At 42.4% G+C, this 23,284-nt stretch overlaps 1 protein-coding gene and 1 pseudogene across 4 annotated transcripts in view; both read right to left on the bottom strand.

The window, feature by feature from the left end:
- Positions 1–6,646: 6,646 nt before the first annotated feature.
- Positions 6,647–23,284, bottom strand: part of LOC126253497 (uncharacterized) — a 67,358-nt gene continuing 50,720 nt past the window's right edge. For 3 of the 4 annotated variants that reach the window (XR_007545973.1, XR_007545975.1, XM_049954880.1), the window contains exon 2: positions 6,647–6,929. Coding sequence is in view for 1 of the 4 variants with exons in the window: in XM_049954880.1 (XP_049810837.1) it covers positions 6,735–6,929 (195 nt within the window). In the remaining 3 variants the exon portion in view is untranslated. Of the gene's footprint in view, positions 6,930–8,114; positions 8,247–23,284 lie in introns of those variants that run through there. The other variant, XR_007545976.1, reaches the window with a different exon arrangement.
- LOC126254119 (5S ribosomal RNA) lies at positions 13,343–13,460 on the bottom strand (annotated as a pseudogene).

Genomic DNA, 23,284 nt, shown 5'->3' with positions numbered 1-23,284 from the left:
CGTCATGGAATGAGTCAGTACATAGTTTACAGAATGATGACTAGAAAAATGCCATATCATCTTCTATGTGGGGAATTCATGTATATAATAGGAGGATGTTATAAGGAAACCTTTCGACTTACATTCGAAACGGGATTTATCATTCATTTTTTTCTGCGTTCCGTTGAAAACCTATTGAAAATTAACCTGCGGAACACCTTCCTGTACACCGTTTGTGGTAGTCTTATCCAACTACACATCGACTTTCCGTTTAGTGTTCATTGAATGAATGTTGCAGTTTCCTCTGAATGATCCAATACTGTAGACAACAAATCCCATGATATGACACATGAATAGGTATGGTACAGTTACAGTTCCGAAAAACCCGAGCAAAGACCTACAAGAAGTTTATGCAGGTCTGATTACTCTTGAGCTAAGAATATTCCTTGTGAGTGCACAAAGGTATCTCAGAATATTTTGCAGTAGAAGATTACACGCTCCAAACGTAGTTTTACGAGAGACGGCAAGCTCAAGCATAGTTTACACACTCATCGAGCCGTGCTAAGCTCGAATCGACTTTGACCGATTCTACGAAACCATTTTGATCTGACGTTTCTGTGCAGGCTGTAATTTTACTTGACCATTTGTCTTATACTTGTTTCTGTATTTATGATTATAAATGCTTTACTTCTTTTTTTATATATATTTAGTCCGCAGCTCGTGGTCGTGCGGTAGCGTTCTCGCTTCCCATGCCCGGGTTCCCAGGTTCGATTCCCGGCGGGGTCAGGGATTTTCTCTACCTCGTGATGACTGGGTGTTGTGTGATGTCCATGTTAAGTCTAATAGTACTCAGAGCCATTTGAACCATTTTATATTTATTTCTAATATAGATAACAATACAATAATATTTTATTTGCTTTCCTATCTGCCCCTGAAATACCGTGACAAGGAAGGTGCACAAGAACAAACATGGCGGAGCAGAGGGGACAGAGATAGGACTTTAAGAACGAAGACGGCAGAGCAGAGGGTCACAGACTGAAGAAGTATAGGAACAAAGCTGATGGATGGAGGAACTACGAAAACAAATATGGTTTAGTAGCGAGACAGAGATCCAACTACTGTTGTAACACCTTGGGTGTTACAGATCTTTCTACGAGAACAATATGGGAGCAGAATATGGGATATCGAACTAGCAGAACAAGACAGAGCCTCTCGTGTATGTAGCAGTTGCCTGTTTCATTGACTATGACAGTAAAATATTGGGTCGTGATTCAAAGATCAAAAGTCTCTCCCTTTATCTCTCTCTCTCTATCCCTCCCACACCCATAACATGTTTGTGTATGTGTGTTTTGTATTTGTGTGTGTGTGTGTGTGTGTAGTGTAGTGTGCCTGCGTGTGTTTGTGTACGTACCTTGACTTAGTAGAGCTCTGATTTCCCCATTTCCAAGAAAGGCGTATCGCTCAAGAAGGAACTGCAAAACATGTTAGGATATATATATATATATACTGTATGGATGTGTTTGTGTGTGTGTGCTGATGGTGCTGTGTGGGTTCTGCAAATACTGTTAAAGCATTTAGCCACTCTCCTCGCCTCAACCCTGCCGCTGCATGTGGGACAACCTAAAGTCAAAGACCGTATCTTATTATCTTATTCAAGGAGTACTCTCCTACTATAGGCCTTTCTGATTCTCTCAAATTTCAGTGTTGCAAGGAATGACTTGACTGTTCTCAAAGGATCACCTTCTCCAAACTTCTGAAATATACTACGAAAATACTCCCTCCTCCTCAGAGGTAGGCATGACAGTTATTAAAACAACTGGTTTTCGGTTATATCGTATTTTTCCACGCCACTTAAACCTGACTGTTAAAACCGTTTAAAATAATCCGCTTCTTAAATAATCGATTCTCGACTTTTAGTCGTATTATTTCCTGTAATAAACTTAGTAATAGAACAAAGATTGAAAATTTTTGACTCTCACAGTTCCAAGAAACAAATAATCAAAATATTACATTAAATAGGCAAATAAAAGGAAACGCAAGCCGTCCACCTTTCGTTGCTTTTCTCGAAAAGTCATAAGTGGTTGAATACTACAAAAATCACCAGTATTCTCCTACTGATTATAATTTTTTGAAACTCTGCTTAGAGCTCATGTTCTAATTGGGGATCATACCACTATTTCGGCATAACAAATATTCAGTGCTGAAGGATGAGCAGGGAGGTCGATGAACTCTATTTTTTGTGTGAATTTGTCCGGTTTCAACGGTTACAAGCAGATAAGGTCTATTATGCAGGCGCAGTCAGCAGATCAACTACTTTCTGTTTTTATTGCATGCTATAAAAGAACTGTTGTTAAGTTGTTTCATTAATGTTACCATAATTTCCTTTCTCTTTTATTATTTCATAGAAATGTCAGATAAAACCTTAATCTCTTAAAGCAAATGAAGCATTGTACCTCATTGCTACGCCAGTTCGTAAAAATATTTTCGGATAAGGCTTGGTGCTATTCTGCAATACAACGGATGTCCAGCCCCTCCCTCTAACAGACCTTCTGTAAGGTGTTGCTGCCTTACAACACTTTTCCTTTTTTCTGTGCGAGAAGTCTCAGAAACCACAAACCAGTAGGCCAGCCATGGAGAATCCGTCCACAGCCAGTTTAGGAGAATTAGAAAAAGATCGGTCTGTCACTACCAGGTTAGAGAACACCCTCTTCCTCCCCGGATACTGGCTGTGTTGAACGTGATAGCACACAAGCATTGCTAGGAAACGATATGTTACAATGAGTCCACCTGTATTGCAAACATTTAAAGCTAGTTTCGAAGAATAAACTTGACAAGAAATTTAGAACACATATAACTCTAACTACGAATATAATACAGTTCTATAAACCTTTACCACTTTCTTTAACATATATTTCACATCAAAAATTTGCAGTCAGATACACAGAAATAATAAGCAACAGTTTGGATGTAGAATATCATGCAGGAGGAAGATGGAGATGTTGCGCAGTATCTAATGCTGTCCGATTACAGTTACAGAATTTTACTACAGTCATTACTGCAAAATGAATGCATTACATCAAGAAAACAGAAAGTTCTCGGAACGAAATTGAAACTGTGCTGTTAATTGTGGAACAACTTTCAGAGCAGGATATTGGTCTTCAACATGATACACGTATCTTGTGTGTTTATGAAGCTATTAGTGATCCACCAGAATTTTGCAAAATTTTTAAAAATCAATTCCTGACAACTGCAAGATAAATCAAAATATTATTGCTGTATGTGAATGTAGAACTCTCGAAATTTGGTATTCAGAGAGTTTTGTCACATGTACCTAAAGGGAAAGATTAAGCTGACTCAGTTATTAAAACATAAAGAATAAAGACTCCAGTGGATATAATGAACTGTCAGGTAGTATTCTGTAGATCAAAGTATCACATGCGAGCTCCGTACTGTCGACTATACAAAGGGACCCTCAGGTGTGGTCGGTTTCCTGTCCGATTGACTCTTTAGTAAATCCACTTTATAAAACGTGTCAAAGAGATAGTGTTTTCGAAAGCACGTGACAAAGTCCTTTAAGGCAGTGGATGAACATTTTAGTACATATAACTGTTTGCTAGTCTCGCTATTTGGTTAAAGAAAGGAGTATCCACAGAACTTTGATTTTATTCTTTTGTGTGTGAGGTCCTGACAGGGATACAGAATAGACTGAGAACTAAAGAGTTCTCTCGATTCATTTAACACACAGAGAAGAGATTTCAGCATCAATGATCTGCCATTAAATATGAGAAGTGATTCAAAAACGTTTCTGTTCGGAGATGACTCAAGTGTTGTTGTTAAAGGTGCGGAAAATAATTGAAATGTTGTGGCTAGTAGGTTAGTCCGTAACGTAAGATGGATCAACGCTTAATTGCAACAAAAGCTATGAATGTAGTTTCTTAAAACTGAAACTGTAATACTTCTTTACTTTGCTTTCTTTCAGTCAGTAATCTCCTATTGCAAAATATTCTGAGACAGCTTTGTGCACTGACAAGGAATATTCTTAGCTCAGAAAAGAGTAGTAAGATCTGTCAGTTCATGAACTTTGTGTGGGTCTTTGCTCAGGTTTTTCGGAACTGTAACTGTACCATACCTATTCATGTGTCGTATCATGGGATTTTTTGTCGACAGTATTGGATCATTCAGAGGAAACTGCTACATTCATTCAATTAACACTAAACAGGAAATCGAGTGTAGTTGGATAAGCCTGCCACAAACGGTGCGCGGGAAGCTGTTCAGCAGGATAATTTTCAGTAGGTTTTCAACGGAACTCAATCAAGTGAGTGTTAAATGCCGTCTCCGAATGTAATAACATTCTCCTTTAATATACAGGAATTCCCCGCATAGCTGATGATATGGCATTTTTCTAGTCATCATTCTGTAAACTATGTACTGACTCGTTCACGAGTAGGTACCTTTGTCTAGCATGGTCTCAAGGAACCTGATAAATGAATGATTAAATTACTGCCTGTACTTAAACTATATTCTACTGCACACAGGTTGTATCAATTAAAGATTAACAACAAATATCTCTGTAGCCAACCAGATAGTTACTTATGGCAAGCATCTCTTAAGATGAAAGAAATCCCCGTAAATCTATCGTCTTGAGGATGATGGAAGCAAGCTATGAAATCTCGAGTTTTTAATTTGACGCTTCAAGACGACTGAGAACGTTTTACACAAGGATGCTGTCGTGAGAAACAGCTTTCATAACGCCCTGAAGAATTAGATTTCACTGGATGTTTCTTTCAACAACATTTCTGAATTGACATTTCTTTTAAATAAAAAAAGTGATTTGCGTCTGTCTAAGATCGGATGGATTCGCAAACTGTATGCAGGCATCTATTTTTTACTGCAGCAAGTGTCATAATATGAGGACGACACTGAAGGGGTTGTCATAGGTGCTGCAGCAAGAACTGTAATCTCTAGATTCCAGTGAAAACCAGAAGCGGTATGCAATGCGTTTCATAAACTACAGTGTATTAACGCTGTCCACTTCGATACGTTGCGCCGTCTTATACCGTGCCTCCCTTTTCTATTTAATAATTAAGGAAAACAAGTTGAATGACACAGGTTTCGGTACTTCGATTCAAACTGGTTTCCTGCTATTGAGATTAACTGTTACTCCCTGTAATGGAGTATTCGAGATTTTTACACAATGTAAACTCTGGTTGTTGTAGTGTAAAAATTCGTTTCGTTCTCGTGTGAACAACAGCAAGGTTAACCTTCTTTTGTATACCGAGTGACAGCAACTATCATGAGGAAATGTGAAAATATGGATTGTTTATCTGCAATGTTCCTTTCTTTTGACTTGCGAGATTTATCCGAAATCTAAACTGATTTACTTAGGTAAACACACTCTAATCTGGGGAAAAAGATGTTGGTAAAACCTGTTACCATTAGACGAGCATTTAATCAGCCGAAAGTAACTGGCAACGACTGAAGTAGGGATTTTTCCATTTCCTTATTGCGTTTTCGTGGTAATGAGCTACTGTTATTAATAGAAACTAAAGCCGCAACATATGAACATGCCACCATCTATTCGACGTGTCTAACTCCACAATGAGCTTTGGTTCAAATGGCTCTGAGCCCTATGGGACTTAACATCTGTGGTCATAAGTCCCCTAGAACTTAGAACTACTTAAACCTAACTAACCTAAGGACATCACACACATCCATGCCCGAGGCAGGATTCGAACCTGCGGCCGTAGCAGTCTCGCAGTTCCGGACTGAGCGCCTAGAACCGCTAGACCACCGCGGCCGGCACAATGAGCTTTGGTTAAGTGGTATTGGATTAGATGCTTATTCATGTCCAGATAAAACGTGAGTGTAGTATTGAGTGGTGCTTGATACAATCGTTCAGACGTCTTCCTTAGCTATCTGTGATTTGCTGTTAATAATAAATAAGATAGTCAATGTCAAGTAGATACTTTTTATCATAAGTCAACATTTCTTCCCAGCATCGTTTGATGATGACAGATGTGTTTTTAATCAGTGTATGGTATGACAATAGTCTGACATTGATACATCCTTAATGATGAAATAATACTGTGTCATTGACAAAATGCTAAATTTATCAGAGACATCTCGATAAACATGCCTTCCATAATACTCCCATTCTCCAAATACAACCATACAAAGAATAGGACGCAGTGTCAGCAATTATGCTCATACGTTGATTCTGATCTCTGAAACTGATGACACATACTACTTCAGACTCACCTTGTGGATAGCAGTAATGGAGATACATGAATCGAGACCATCATTCTGAAAATCAGGTCATCATTTTATGTAAGTAATCATCCAAAATGTGTCGAATGAGTTGCACACTTTCCAAAGTACTGGTTGTTTGAAGCTGGATTTATAGGAATTTACTTCAAGAAATGACACGGAGATTTCCTGGCAACTAAGTTTTGTCCTGCATATTGATGACTCCCTGTCGAGCAAGAGCCTGTGTTATTTTGTGTTACTGAATATACATCGTTAAAAAAAACTTTATAAACGGATGGTTTTTATCTAAACCTTCAAAATGGGTGGTTTATCTCAGAATAATTGACCTAGTGGCGTACAAAATATTAGATTCTTTTGGTCCGGGGTAATGTTATAAGATAAGAAATGAAATCAACACAACTTTTTGTTTTGTGATAGAGTTGCATTTAGAGAAAAGAGACAAACAGAAGAATCAGTACAGGAGACATTATGTCAGAATTTGTGTCTTCTTAGCGGTAGTAGTAGGGGTAGCCGACGGCGCCATAGGGGTAGGCGGAGTAGGCGCTGACGGCGGGGTAGCCGAAGGCGCTGTAGGCGTAGGGGGCGGCGTAGGCGTAGTAGGCCTCGGCGCCCTTCAGGGTCTCCTTGGCCTTCTCCTGGGCGAACACGGCCGCCACCAGCAGCACTACGAGGAAAGAGCAGACCTGTGGACAGCAGAAACACAGATATATGTAACATACAGCGTTTTAGAGACACAAAATCTATCGTAATATACCCTGGTAAAGAAAATTTGAAGAGGAAAGTATAAACTAACCTAAGCTAAACTTCGTCCAACAGGCATTGGAACTCGTGAACTCATGAAGTCTATGTTTATGACGTTTCGTGAAATGGACAAGTAACACATTGACAGCTAACTGTAACACTTCAGTCCATACTAATTTGTCATTATGAATTGGCTGGATTTTTCCACAATCTCGTGAAACTATCAGATAAATGTACGAACTAATATTGTTTTCTAAATCTTTAAAGAAGGTCATTAACAGTAGCGATACTTTCTCACTTCCAAAGGGAACACCCTTCCTCAGGTGTAGGGCTCTCAGGTACCTCAATGTTCTGAATTTAGCCAGTACAGGCATTAACAACTCCTGACCCACCAGGTTAGCCGAGAGCGCTAACGCGTTGATTCCTGGAATCGGGTAGACGCGCCGGCCGCGAATCGAATCCGCCCGGCGGTTTTAACGACGTGGGCCGTTGTGTCGGCCAGCCTGGATGTGGTTTTTACGCGGTTTTCCACATCCCACTAGGTGAATGCCGGGATGGTCCCCACATCCCGCCTCAGTTACACGACAGGCAGACATTTGTAACACTTCTGCACTATTTCATGATTTACACTAGACGCAGAAAGCTGAGGTACACTGATTCCGGGAGGCATGTGGTGTTGGCAGGAAGGGCATCCGGCCACCCCTTTCAATTAACCTTACCAATTCCGTTGTAACCACGCCGACCCTGCGACCATTGCGGGACAAAGGTTCACGTGGAAGAAAGAAAGAAAGAAAGACCTTAACAACTTTCCTGATATGGCTAGGTTTTCTTCTGTATGTGTCCTAGAGAGGCTGGTCACATACTGAAGAAAACTACTACGAACCAGTGCAAGAAATGTTACCGTGAGCGGGTGGAGCCTGGTTTTACTGTTACTTGCACCCAAACCTCCAGATGTCAGACACCCATATCGGTTACTTTCATTTTCTACTAGACGACAGCACACAGAGCACGAACTAAATCGGCGTTCTGGTTGATACTATATCGACATACAACGTTGGATACGAGTCTGAGTGTCTGAGCCCGTCGCCCCTTACGTTATGCTATGAGCTACTGTGACCGATACTCACGAAAGCCTTCATGGTGCTTTGAAGTGTGTGTGTGTGGTGCGCGGTCTGCAGTGACTAATGTGCGGAGCGCCGGCGGCCGCTCTTATAGGGACGGCGCGGCCTTGGCTGCCGGCTCGACTCCTGCCGCTGCCCGCTGGACACGTCGTTTTCGGCGACGCCTTCTTTCGTCGTCGGGGATTCCGGATAAGCTGTCATCTCTTGGTTTTGTGCGGCTGCCAACGGTCACGCTGCATTACGGAATCCGGATATAAGTATTTTCTTCACTAACGCGTTCTTACACTTCAGGTGCACTGTCAGCCAGAGGCAGAGAACATCTCTTCACCAGCCACATTAGTTTACTTGATTTGGAAGCTCCTATTTCTTTGTAGACACATTTCTGTATTTATCATATGCCTGCTTAACAAATTTTTAAAAAATACACATCTACAGGGTGATTTTTTTTCAACAGTGTACAAATTCTACGGATTGATCGATGAGAGCATACGGAATAAAAAAGGTTTAATGAACTTCATTTCCGAAAGTGCATGGTCTCCGTGCTAGATACCATTTATTTATTCATGTATTGTTACAGAGACATGTGTTGAAAATGGTTCCCAGGTGCCTCAACGCATGCGTGTACGCGCCTTATTACCTCTCTCTCACACGTTCACATCGTCCAGGCTACATCCGAACTGTGTCGAAGGCAGCATGAATACGCTGCTCCGATGTCCCCACACCTAGAGGTGGCTCTGCATACGCGATACTTTTGATATGGCACCATAACCAGAAATCACACGGACTGAGATCCAGTGAACGAGCAGGCCATGCAACTGCGCCCCCTCGTACAGTCGACCATGGAAGACATAATTGAGATGCGTCCGGATGCTAATGGCTAAGTGGACAAGAGCACAATCATTAACAGCCACATAACCCTTCAAATCATTAATGACACTTCTTCCAGCAGGGCATGCAAAGTCACCCGCAAGAAACGCCGATAGTTCCGGCCTTTTAGGCGACGTGAAAGGAAGACTTGCCCCAAAATACGGCAGCCAATTATCGCGATCCACACATTTCCGTTACCCGTTACACGGATGCTCATGATTCGCTGTCACCATACTATGTGGGTACTGCATACTATCCCACAGATGACTGTTACGAAAGTTGAAGATACCATGTCACGTAAAAGGTGGCCTCATCTGCGTATATGATGGATGACACAAACACCGGAATAGTGAAGAAACCATCGACAAAACTGCTTCCGATATGGGAAGTCTGTCGCTAGTAAGCCCTGCATACGCTGTAAGTCAAAAAGGTAGTAACAATTATCATGGACCATGCGATCGTCTGGCTTACCCTGTACTGCTGAGCCAACTGCCTGGTACTGACACGGCGGTCTCCTTCCACTGTGCTAATCGTATTTTACTCTAAGTCTGGTGTCCCAACATTTCGGGTACATCTTTCATGATTTCCCGCTTCCTGAAACGACCCTCTCTCAAACAAACGGCAAAACACTGTTGCAAACATTGAATGCTGTGAATGTTGTCGGTGGAGATCGGTATCTTGATTAACCTTGCTTCCCGGTGCCCGTTGCCATTTGCTTTTCCGTAAGTAAACACCATGTCGGCAAGCTCTCGCTCTCGATTCGAATACGGAACCATTGTGTACAACGCTGTGTCACATCCACCACTAGGTGAGAGAGCAAGAGAAGTTAGTCGGACACAACATTACTAATTACCATGGCAAGACAGGGCGCTAGGGCATGACGTTTGAGGAACAGTACCACTCTCTAGCAGAAAACCATGCATACGTCAGCCACAGCTGCATGGTACAGCGCATATTAGACTACAGTCTCTGTAATAAAGTATGTTTGAATAAATTGTCTGCAGCATAGAAACCACGCATTTCCGGATATAAGTTCGTTAGACCTTTTCTGTTCCGTATCCTCTCATCGATCAATTCATATAATTTCAACACGGTGGAAAAAATCACTCTGTAGAAATAAAACGGCAAACGAACATCTGGGGTACTTATGTAATCTATCGAGTTTGGATTCTCCACAGTCACAAAGTGTGTTAATTACCCAATTTGTGTAACAAATATACTCATTTGCCATGTTGGGTTCTAATTCTGTTTAGCAGTGACAATGTTTTCTCAACTTCCACAGCGATCCTTGTTTGGCATAATCGATATCCTCAGGGGCATTGCTAGATTTTTACTATCCGCAGTCTTTTTGTATTCTTTCGGGCGATCATTTATGCACAGTAGTTGATAATGTTGAATATGGCTGAGTGCTCATTGCATAGCATTTGACAGGAAGACATGAGCAATCATTCTCATAATGTTGTTTTGCCCGCTGCGTGTGGACAGCAGAAGAATGTGGGATGGGTGGCGATGCTCCCACGTTGTAACACACAGCTTTTCGATTTTATTGTTACTCATTTTCCATTTTCTAACCGCTTTTGGTAGATGTCATCTGACAGATACATTTTACCAAGACTACTTTGGTATTTTATGGTGAGTAGTTCAGTTTTTTTAAAAAAATCTGTGTTGAGTTCTCTTCCGGCAAATTTATTATGTAGCTGAAACGAGGTTCGAGTCTTAGTTGGTTCCCTTGGTTCGAGTCTCCATTTTTGAAAGTGCGATTACTTTTCCACTACATCTAGGTCTACCGTTAGGATCTCTTTCAGCTGTTCAGCTGAGTTACGCATTGTTGCAAAAACTTTGTCGTCACCATGTGATTGTACGAGCCTTCTCACACCAGCGTTAATAGGTCAGACCGTTAACCTAACATGGCGACAGAGTAGCTACACAAGCGGCAACCCGGGGGGAACTGGTGTTGCAGAGGTCGGGAGATGTGTTCACCGCTCGGTGACAAAACTCCTCCACTTTAAAAAGTAGTTCTGATTATTTATTGTTATAATGTAAAAGCAATAGACTGTCGACGACGTCGTGAATACCATCGTCATTTCGTGATTGTATACAAATGATCACGTCTCGACGCGACCGCATCTATTAGAGCGGGCAGCCAGTCTGTAGATTGACTTTGGGTTCAAATGGTTCAAATGGCTCTGAGCACTATGGGACTCAACTGCTGAGGTCATAAGTCCCCTAGAACTGAGAACTACTTAAATCTAACTAACCTAAGGACAACACACACATCCATGCCCGAGGCAGGATTCGAACCTGCGACCGTAGCGGTCGCGCGGTTCCAGACTGTAGCGCCAGAACCGCTCGGCCACCACCGGCCGGCATTGACTTTGGGGAAATGCTGACCTCTGTGCATCTCTCTGTTTCTATAGTATCATCATCACTGTCACAACCAGTAAATAGAAAACCTCACAGATCATGGAAACCAAAAATTATTTGCTACCACAATCGCATAGCTTTAACAGCTATCAGCTGTTTCGTCATCTTCAGACAATCTTACAGAAAGGATTATCATCACCACTCCTCGTTAGAACACTAAGGAAATCAAAATCTGAAGGATGTTCCGTAACGGCGAACCACAACAGTGACCTTAAATTCACCTCTTGAAGAGACAATATTCAGTTGTACGCAACTTGTTTTTGAACATTGTGGTGCATTACTGTCCGTGGTCCTAGTTAAAGCAGATATGTCATTGCCAGCCCCCCCCCCCCCCTCCCGTTCCCTTCGAACTGACCTATCCCGTCAGATACAGGGGCAAATAAATAAATAAATAAATAAATAAATAAATAAAAACAAATCCAGAAATAAAAGAAGCTATACGCGAAAGAAAATACCATGATTCTGAGTCTTCAACACATTAGGTGTCCCTGCCACTGGGTGAGCAAGTAAATTCAGAAATTGGAGGAAGACAAGGGCGTAGCGTTCTCGTTTCCCGCGCCCGGGTTCCCGGGTTCGATTCCCGGCGGGGTCAGTGATTTTCTCTGCCTCGTGATGACTGGTTGTTGTGTGATGTCCTTAGGTTAGTTAGGTTTAATTAGTTCTAAGTTCTAGGGGACTGATGACCATAGCTGTTAAGTCCCATAGTGCTCAGAGCCATTTGAACCATTTTGAAGACAAGGGCGTACCACATCAAAGACCACCATGGCTAGCAAAACACTGCGGTATTCAGAGCAATATTCAGCTTACTTTTACTTTCAGCACTTGATCATTCTCGGAACGACATCTTCTGTAATATACTAATGTGCAAAACTTAAGGGCGAAAGTAACTTTCGCATTGTGTGTCACCGTCAAGTAACATAGCTCCATGAGATAGGGATGAGTTATAAATAACTGCTACAGTATAATACAGAAGCTAACTGAAGGAAATACGTAATGAGACGAACAGAAATGACACTTTCATCCAAAGATAATAATTACACTGAAGTGATCGCGATTGACGATCGTCCTATGGAGATTACAAAAGGTGGGAAAGGGTCCTTAACGGAGTGTGTGATCACTGCGGACTGCAGTGTATGCTCTGCAATGTGCTCCCACGCTGGCCACAAGGAAGGTAAAGAGTTCTTGTTGCAGGGCGTTCCGTTCCTTCACTAGCGAGGTTGACAGCAGTTGGACGGGCGTTGGTGGAAGTGAACGCGCTGTAACATGTCTCACCACCGCATCCCTCACGTGATCGATGGAATTTAAATCGGGGGAACGGACAGGCCGGTCCATTCGGCGAATATCGTCACCTTCCAATAGCTCCTTCACCCGCGCAGTTCGATGCGGTCGCCCATTGTCATAAAGTCAGAGCCGAATACACCCCTGAAAAGACCCTACATGGGGAAGGATTACAATAACACAGTAACGCTGACCGCTGAGTGTACCGTGTTTAAAGATTTGGAAGTCGTTATGCCCATGCATCATTATGCCTCCGAACACCGTAATACCTGGATCACCAAAAAAATCATGTTCGGCGGTTTCCGGGATCTATTGCGCAGGCTTGAGTAACCGCATATGACAAGAGGCGTAATGGTTAGCGTCACTGACTGGTGTGCTACTTCAAAACCGTGCACCGGCAATTACCTGTTATCGAGTATCTATCGTTTCTGGAAAGTTATTACAACATCGTATGCCAGTAGTTATTGATTAATATAAAAAAAGCACTCCGTCTTCAGGCCACGAGTGGCCGCCGTGTCATCCTCAGTGGAGGACGTGGATAGGAGGGGCGTGGGGTCAGCACACCGCTCTCCTGGTGGTTATGATGGTATTCTTGACCGAAGCCGCTACTGTTCGGTCAAGTAGCTACTCAATTGGCATCACCAGGCTGAGTGCAACCCTAAAAATGGCAACAGCACATGGCGGCCTGAATGGTCACCCATCCAAGTGCCGATCACGCCCGACAGCGCTTAACATCGGTGATCTTACGGGAACCGGTGTATCCACTGCGGCAAGGCCGTTGCCCGTATTGATAGTTATGGAACATTCAATGTTTGTATAAATATTAGGATTGTGAAAAACTCAATGTTTTAAATAGCGTCCATGAGTTCAGTTCTATGCTGGCTGTAAGTCGGTGTTCATAATAAACGTGCTTTCAGCGCTAAGTGTTATATTTCATTGATGGCCCTGCTTTCGGATTTTAACTTGAGTGTGGCTACCACGTGACAATATAGTGGAACGACGATAAATATACTTTATAAAATCGGTTGGCTGATATATTTATAAGGATATTCGACAGCAGAAAAAGTTATGTACAGTTTGATAAGAAAAGCACGAGGGAACTCCCGCTGAAACGGACAGTTGTTGAGGCGGCTAGGAATATGATGTAGCTGCAGAGCAACTAAAACTTGCGCCCGGCTGACAATAATCAAGAGTGATTGGATTTATGGTTCAAATGGTTCTAAGCACTATGGGACTTAACATCAGAGGTCTTCAGTCCCATGGACTTAGAACTACTTAAATCTAAGTAACCTAAGGACATCCCACACATCCATGCCGGAGGCACGCTTCGAACCTTTGACCGTAGCAGCAGCGCGGTTCCGTACTGAAGCGCCTAGAACCGCTTGGTCACAGCGGCCGGCTGGACTCATGGTCATAATTTGCGTTTCATTGAAGTAGAAAAGTGGCATGCAAGGCTACCTTGCATGATGTTGAAAAGTGAATCGCAAAGAAGATCCTGAAGATATCCATGATTTCTGTGTGTGATCCCAATGTACAGAGAGGCGTCTGTACTGCCAGAGTCTCATATAGCCTGCAGTCACAATATCAGCAGCGTAAGAACAGCAAGAATCAGCACTTTCAACTTAAAACGCTGTCGGAAAATATCACATATCGAATGAGACTTTTTGTATTTCTGTTTGTAACTTTTGTGTCTGTGTAAGTGTGGTTCGTGATTATCACATTTTATGTTACCTACTAGTGTACGTCCCTGCCACAAAAATGAAAATCTAAGGTATATATTCAAATAGATACTTAATGATTGAAACTACATATCGCCTAAGGTTCAAGAATTTCGATAATGTAGTTTTTTGGGGGTGCTGGATGTAGGTATTTTTGTAGACTAATCTTTTCAAATCGGAATTTCATTTTCAGTTTTTAACAGAATTTTAGTTTATTAGGCTTCTTCCACTAACATGGCGTATTCTTGAATGATGTTTATGTGTCACAAAGAAGTTATTGACTAACACAATTTCTGAAGAAGTCTATAAATATTGCTATGTCTAAAATAATTAGTGTTGATATGATGGAGACCCATATTGGTCGTGCCCTTGCATTGTACGTACGCAATGCCAGTTTTGAAGTAGTTCTGTGTACGTATAATTACTGTGTCGTTGTTGTTGTTGTTGTCGTTGTTGTTGTGGTCCTCTGTCCGAAGACTGTTTTGATGATGCTCTCCATGGTACTCTATCCTGTGCAGACCTCTTCATTCTCAAATTAGTGCTGCAACTTAGATCCTTCTGAATCTGTTTCTGTTTGCATCTCCTGCTCGTCATCTACAATTTTTACCCCCCACACTTCCCTCCAATAATAAATTAGTGATCCCTTGATGTCTCAGAATGTGTCGCATCAACCGATCCCTTCTTCTCGTCAGGTTGTGCCACTAATTTCTTTTCTCTTCAGTACTATTCATTACCTCCTCATTAATTACGTATGCTACTCATCTAATCTTCAGCATTCTACTGTAGCACTACAGTTTGATCATGTGGTTATAACAGTACATTTGTGTGAGGAGTAGGTTAATTACCTCACAATTGTATGAGGAGTAGGTTAATTAATGTTACCAATTTCACTTCGACCGTTGTTTATCCTTTCACAATTTCTGTGAATAGATTGTGTCTGTCGGCTTTTACCGTACTGCTCTTGTACTTCTTTATATCTGTAACAGTTTACACTATAAATTTTTATTAGAGCGTAGTAAGTGAGGAGAAATTGCTTTGCTGTACCTATTTCGGCAGCAACAAAACAAAAATTCTATTCTTTACCAAAGTCCTTACGTCACATTTCCACTGTCTTGTATGAACAGCAGTGAGACCAGAAAGCACAGGTCATTTTATTATTACATCATGGTAAGAGAAATTTCATGAGGCATCTGCATGACAGGACACTGTATTTAATTTAGTCTTTAGCTGTACGAACTTACAATATATAGTGGGACATAGAGAGAATATGATTAAATGAATGTAGTGTGTGTATGAAATAGGGAACAGTAGCTTGATTTGTGGCCAGAATGCCAATTGGAGATGGGTGTAAGAACAGAAGCACGAGCAGTTCATTTTGTCTGTGTGAAGAGAACACTATCTCCCAAGAAATCGTCAGTACTTTAATTTCTTTCATTAAGTTGTGATTCCTGTTACTTCCTAACTGGTATTCTAAAGACATGTTCCATAGTTTCTGTAAATAATTTTGGTCTCATTTTACACCTTTGGTCGGTTGGCTCTTTTCCAAAGATAAATTTTTCACCTAATTTTTCCAACTCAATATGGACATAAGTGATATCGTAGTTATGTTGTATTAGGTTGCTAAAGTTCGTGGTTATATTTTTTGGAAGGATTCTTATAAGTTTGTCAGAAACAGACAGCAGAACGATTTTCTAAAATTTATGAAGGTTATGTTTAGTGTCTAACTGTATTTTTTCTATGTATATCTCTCTGTTATTTCGTTCGTAGTTTGAAAATGATCAGATACAAAAAAATTACCGCGATGTTCATCTGAAGCGATATTGGGAATTAACAAGTTCTATTGTTACCAAACCATTATTTTAATATGTCATAACTCAAAAATACGGACTCGAGTTATGTACAGAAGAACAGAAATCTGGTACATGTTAACTTGGGCATGGAGAAATATAGGACCTCACGAGGCAATACTGAGTCCGCTACTTATCTGAAAAGAAACTTTTAACACAGCTAAAACTATAATTATAGCGTCTGTAGGTTTCGAAACATCGTTCGATATAGTTCACAGAAATACTAGTCAGGGTGTCACGGAAAAAATACAGCGTACAAGTACAGAAACCAGTCTGCAGTTCTAATAGTCGATGTATAGTCGTGGACAAAACGAGCGAGACCCCTCGCCTTTTCGTTATGCTGATCCGCACAGCTTTAAAGTCTGCTACACAGCATAACTGGCAAGGCGACGAAGTGCTACTAACACACTACCCAAGTTCGCTCAGCTGATGTGCTGAGAAACTCGCGTTTCGAAGACGCCACAGCATCGTCTGCCACCACTTCGTGGGAAATGAAACACCTCAAGTATAAGCCAATGTGTTGTATTCGCATACATGTGACTATGACTTGGATCTTAAGTGTGGTTATGGATAGTACGTATGCTCAGATTGCGATTCTAACATCATGAATAAAGACAAGGGGAAATGAATTAGGCGTCCTTCCGCTTCCGTAACATCAAATATATTTTAGTTATTCTATCTTAAATGAACTGCACAGAAAATCATTCACCAGAAGTGAATAACTTTTTAGTAACACCAGTTGATATTAAAACAGCTTGCCGGCGCGGGTTAGCCGTGCCCTTAACGGCGTCATATCGCTGACCTCGCGGCTGCTTGCGCCGTCAGTTCGAATCCTTCCGCGGGCATGGATGTGTGTTAGCTTAGGTAGCTTTAAGTAGTTCTAGGTCTAGGGGACTGATGACCTAAGCAGTTTGGTGGCGTAGTTCTTAGAGGCATTTTTTGACCTTCGGCGTAAATTTTATTTACATAAACGGCCGTATCTTTAGATTGCGTTGACATAGCTCACTTTTTACACCACCAAGGGACCGTGTACCACAGAAAGTGCGATAGATTTCCGCTTGTTATGTCCACCCGTACTCGAGGTAAATGGGTTTTAAGGATTGGGTAGACAGGCAGACGGTAAAGAAAGTGAGACTAGTAGGGTTCCATTTTTACCGATTTACGTGACGAAATCCTAACAAAGAAAATAGCTACCACAGTTACTGAAGATGAGGGCCGCATAATAATTTCCCCTACTCTTTATTCGAAATGTTCCAGTTGCAGTCGATACATCAGCATATTAATCGTAGCTATGCTTTCGATCCAAATCACGTTTACAGGAATGCAAACAAAATCCATTTGCCTATACACGTGGTTATTCAGATCCCACTAGTAATGCCACCGCGTTTTAGATGTGCGAGCATTCCCATTGCTAGCTACCTTAAGGAACACTTCGGCTAATGAACATTTTCTGGCTGTGGCACGGCTAACGGAGAATTCGAAACATTGCAGAATACGTTTGACAGCTACGTCGCCGTTTATTTCCTGGGGTGGTGAAGAATTATGCTACTAAATATACTCGCTATTAACAGTTTTTTGTTATTTCGATAAACATCCCGAATAGTTGTCACATAAGCAGTGACATAAAGGTGGACCATGTTTTTGAGTCCAGAAAACTCTAAGCAACAGAAAATGCAGATCATTTTGCCATTTTCATTGCGAAATTGCCCGCTTATTCATGTCTGGGGTAATAACAGACGGCTGTTTGCCTGGGTACTCTTTTAGCCTAATGAAAGATGTTAGCTACTGCAAAGGAGGTCTGGTTTGTTTTCGGTTCTGATCGCGATGGAGGCAGATAGACTATCAGTAAAGGAATTTTAAGAAATTCTCGCAGCCCCAATACGTTTTATTGCTACCTTTATTCTGTACCGGCGCCCTGTGGATGTCGATATGGAACTCTTGGAGAATTTCATACTTGTTACTGTTTTCCGCTTCTGTCAATAATTTAATTGACTTAAGTGTGGCACTGAATGATTTTTAACTGAATTTACACTCCTGGAAATTGAAATAAGAACACCGTGAATTCATTGTCCCAGGAAGGGGAAACTTTATTGACACATTCCTGGGGTCAGATACATCACATGATCACACTGACAGAACCACAGGCACATAGACACAGGCAACAGAGCATGCACAATGTCGCCACTAGTACAGTGTATATCCACCTTCCGCAGCCATGCAGGCTGCTATTCTCCCATGGAGACGATCGTAGAGATGCTGGATGTAGTCCTGTGGAACGGCTTGCCATGCCATTTCCACCTGGCGCCTCAGTTGGACCAGCGTTCGTGCTGGACGTGCAGACCGCGTGAGACGACGCTTCATCCAGTCCCAAACATGCTCAATGGGGACAGATCCGGAGATCTTGCTGGCCAGGGTAGTTGACTTACACCTTCTAGAGCACGTTGGGTGGCACGGGATACATGCGGACGTGCATTGTCCTGTTGGAACAGCACGTTCCCTTGCCGGTCTAGGAATGGTAGAACGATGGGTTCGATGACGGTTTGGATGTACCGTGCACTATTCAGTGTCCCCTCGACGATCACCAGTGGTGTACGGCCAGTGTAGGAGATCGCTCCCCACACCATGATGCCGGGTGTTGGCCCTGTGTGCCTCGGTCGTATGCAGTCGTGATTGTGGCGCTCACCTGCACGGCGCCAAACACGCATACGACCATCATTGGCACCAAGGCAGAAGCGACTCTCATCGCTGAAGACGACACGTCTCCATTCGTCCCTCCATTCACGCCTGTCGCGACACCACTGGAGGCGGGCTGCACGATGTTGGGGCGTGAGCGGACGACGGCCTAACGGTGTGCGGGACCGTAGCCCAGCTTCATGGAGACGGTTGCGAATGGTCCTCGCCGATACCCCAGGAGCAACAGTGTCTCTAATTTGCTGGGAAGTGGCGGTGCGGTCCCCTACGGCGTGCGTAGGATCCTACGGTCTTGGCGTGCATCCGTGCGTCGCTGCGGTCCGGTCCCAGGTCGACGGGCACGTGCACCTTCCGCCGACCACTGGCGACAACATCGATGTACTGTGGAGACCTCACGCCCCACGTGTTGAGCAATTCGGCGGTACGTCGACCCGGCCTCCCGCATGCCCACTATACGCCCTCGCTCAAAGTCCGTCAACTGCACATACGGTTCACGTCCACGCTGTCGCGGCATGCCACCAGTGTTAAAGACTGCGATGGAGCTCCGTATGCCACGGCAAACTGGCTGACACTGACGGCGGCGGTGCACAAATGCTGCGCAGCTAGCGCCATTCGACGGCCAACACCGCGGTTCCTGGTGTGTCCGCTGTGCCGTGCGTGTGATCATTGCTTGTACAGCCCTCTCGCAGTGTCCGGAGCAAGTATGGTGGGTCTGACACACCGGTGTCGATGTGTTCTTTTTTCCATTTCCAGGAGTGGAGTTATGAATCATTACGCATTGCTAAATTTGCATACTTTCATGGTAGGTCAGCAACGGTAATCCAGTATGACTGGTCTGAACGGACCATTTCACGGCCAAATGCGCATAATATTTTGCTAATTCGTAACGATCTGGGGTACTTTGTCTTACTAAAACAGTTCTGTTATCTCGATACGCTGAAATTCATTTTTATTAGTACAGTTTATACTAATTAGCGCTTCTTGTTTCATTTATATCTTATATTTGGTGTTGTGGTTAACACACTAATCAGCATTAATATAGTCTCACACATGATTGAAAACAGTCTGACAAATTTCGGATAGTTTTTCATTTTCACACCTGTGCATAGTATGTTGGTAGCATTTCGTCGCCTTGCCTGTTATGCTGTGTAGCAGACTTTAAAGCTGTGCTGTTCAGCATAACGAAAAGGCGAGGGGTCTCGCTCGTTTTGTCCACGACTGTACATGAAAAGGAAGCAGGACTTAAGAAGTGATTGAGACATGTTTGTTGGCAAATCTCCATGGTATTTTATTTGTATATGAATCAATCAGAAAATGAATCCGAGGACAAATTTGGGAAGTGAGTCAGAACTCAGGGAGAATAAAGAAAATTTTATATTTGTATGTGATACTGATATTCTATCAGAGACGGCAAGGAATTTCAAAGATTAATTGAAACGGTGATTGGTTGAGTGGGGGGAGGGGACCAAACAGCGAGGTCATCGGTCCCATCGGATTAGGGAAGGATGAAGAAGGAAGTCGGCCGTACCCTTTCAAAGGAACCATCCCGGAATTTGCGTGATGCGATTTAGGAAACTTGGATAACCTAAATCAGGATGGCCGGACACGGTTTTGAACCGTCGTCCTCCCGAATGCGCGCTCATTGTGCTAATCACTGCACCACGTCGCTCGGTAACATCAACGCTTTTAATTCAGCAATGAAGTACAACAGATTAAATGGCCTGAGTGAAGATCGAACTCACAACCTTAAAATTATGAGACTTAGTTGAAAGGAACTTGGCAGGGTGAGTCCTCTTACCAGAATCATGTTTCTCTTCCACCCCCACCCCCCCGCACCCTCCCCCGCAGCCAGCATCTGGTATCTGGTCTGGATGCACATTCACTTGATCGATGGGGAAGGCTATCATAAAGACTTTATGAGGCGAACTGATCCACAACTGTTGTAACTGGTTCTTCATATCCTGAACTCATGTTGTATTAGGGGCAGACATGGGGATCTTTCTGTCCATGGGAGCATATTGTTGTTGTGGTCTTCAGTCCTGAGACTGGTTTGGGAGCCTGGGAGTACATAAATATAACGTAGCCAGCTCGTGGACACACATGCCACGTATGCACTTGCATTGCTCTGCTGAAAAATGGCGCCACATTACCGTTGCATGAGAGGTACCCCAAGAGGACACAGAGTGTCCGTGACGTACTGTTGTGATGTCAGAGCTCCCCCAATCACTACTACGCTACCAATCGTGACGTGGAGTCGTATCCAGTGGCTTCCTGCACCATGATGCAAGGAGTAGCAGCGCTTTGCTCCTCCGAAACATCTGAAGAATGTGACCTCTACCCACGTCGCTCATGATGGTCATTTAGTGTACTGCAGAAGCGCTATTCTTCACTCAACACAATACGACGCCGTTAATCAGCAGTCCGTGCTTCTCCGTTACCGCAAAACTCCAAACATGTACATCTGTATTGTGGTGTTAATGGCAGCCTATATCTGCACCTCCTCCAGTAAATGTAATTTCATACCCTTGGCTTCTTTACACAATAGCTCGGTGTCATTAACAGGTTGGGGCGTATGTCCTTCTTTAATGATGTGTTCGGCAAACGTTGACCCATTCTTATTCGTACCCATTCTCCCCGGAATATGTTCTTTATATCTTATGGCTGTAGATCTACCTGTCTGCTCTATGTAATAAGCTGGGAAATCATTACATTTCAATTTATAAACTCCCGATTGCAATAGCTTATTATAATTGTTATTGCTAAAACATACAAAATTCCATTTTAAGCTATTGTTCGTGGAAAATGCTACACTACAGACGTGTTTTTGGAGCACACGTTGCATTTTATACGATATGTTACCTAGAAACGAAATAGCTATAAATCTCTTACGTTCAAACCTGTTGCTCACGGATTTCATTTGCTTGTTTGTGCATAAGAATCATGTATGCCACATCCGTAACAGTACTCAGTTCCAGTAGGACTGAGCGATGGTATGTTTCAATTTGAAACCACAGATTGAATTCTTAGATAAGTTTAAAGGACGTTTAACGGTATACTGTGAACACCTCACCCTCTGCTGTATATTAATGGAATTACCTCTCCTCACTGCCTGCCGAGCTACGTCAAGCAGTGGTAAGATGTCGGACTTGTATTCTGAAGGACAGTAGATCAAATGCGAGTCGAACCATATCTGTTTCGGTTATCAGTGACTTGCCTAATGTGCTTCAAGTAAATGCATTCATGGTTCCTTTGAAACGGTATGGCTGATTTCCTTACTCATCCTTCCACAGTCCCAGATCGTAATCTATATCTAATCGTCGTCGATGGTACATGTAACGTGGTTTATAAGCGATCTGAGCAAAGACAGAATTACGAAAAATCTTTCAGTTTAAACAAATGTCCTATGTCGGACTGCTTCAAGAGCGAATCGTCGTTTCTGATGACGCAAAAACGCTCGTTACATCGGTGAGAGAGAGTACTGTCCTGAGTTTTTCATAATGATATTACTATGTCTCTCTCTCGATGTCATTAATAAGTGAAAACGAAATATTTCTTTTAGAATTAACCGGCTCGGTTGAAAACTGTACGACCGCGAATCTTCAAAATTGTAAGTGTGTCAACTTATGTCCCCGCTGACAGACAGAACTTCGTTAAGATGAAATATGCCAGTTCTACGTAATAAATATCAGTGATCACCATCTCAATGAGATGACCACAATGTGTGCAAATCTCGACGAAACCAGCCAATTCTTCTCACTGAGTGACCGCTAAAAAATAAAAAACATTTAGTATTTAGTGAGCATGTTATGGTATTGAAATAAAGAGATAAAGCGGCCTACATCGCTCTTGTAAACATTTCTTATTATTTAATAACACTTACATGGACCTTCCGTTGCAAAAGTTACAAGCATGGAGAAAAATGTGAAGGAAACATGAATCTAAGATATATGAGTGCATATACATATGCGTGTACATATATTTAAACATTATGCAAGTTCCTCACTCGAAGGAAACGTATGATTTTCTGTTTGATTAAATATCATTATTCACTCGAGATGAAATGCACAGATCAGGACTATAAAACAACCATTGTGATGTTTCAGACACGAAACCCTAACCTTAATTCCTTTTTCTTCGCAACCCTTGTAAGGTACACCTTCATGTTGGTCATTTTCAGCTACTCTACAAAGTTAGAGAGCACATACATAACACATGAGTTTAACAAAGTATAAATAACGATTCGTAAGCTTATAATGTGTAAGTGAGTGCTAAAATCTGAACTACCACCATGAGCAGTTGATTAGAACCCTGGTCTGTTAACCTATGCTGCAACATATGAAACTACATGCCT

Source organism: Schistocerca nitens, chromosome 4 (assembly GCF_023898315.1).
Source record: "Schistocerca nitens isolate TAMUIC-IGC-003100 chromosome 4, iqSchNite1.1, whole genome shotgun sequence".
Classification (NCBI taxonomy): domain Eukaryota; kingdom Metazoa; phylum Arthropoda; class Insecta; order Orthoptera; family Acrididae; genus Schistocerca; species Schistocerca nitens.
This window is presented reverse-complemented; position numbering and strand designations above follow the sequence as displayed.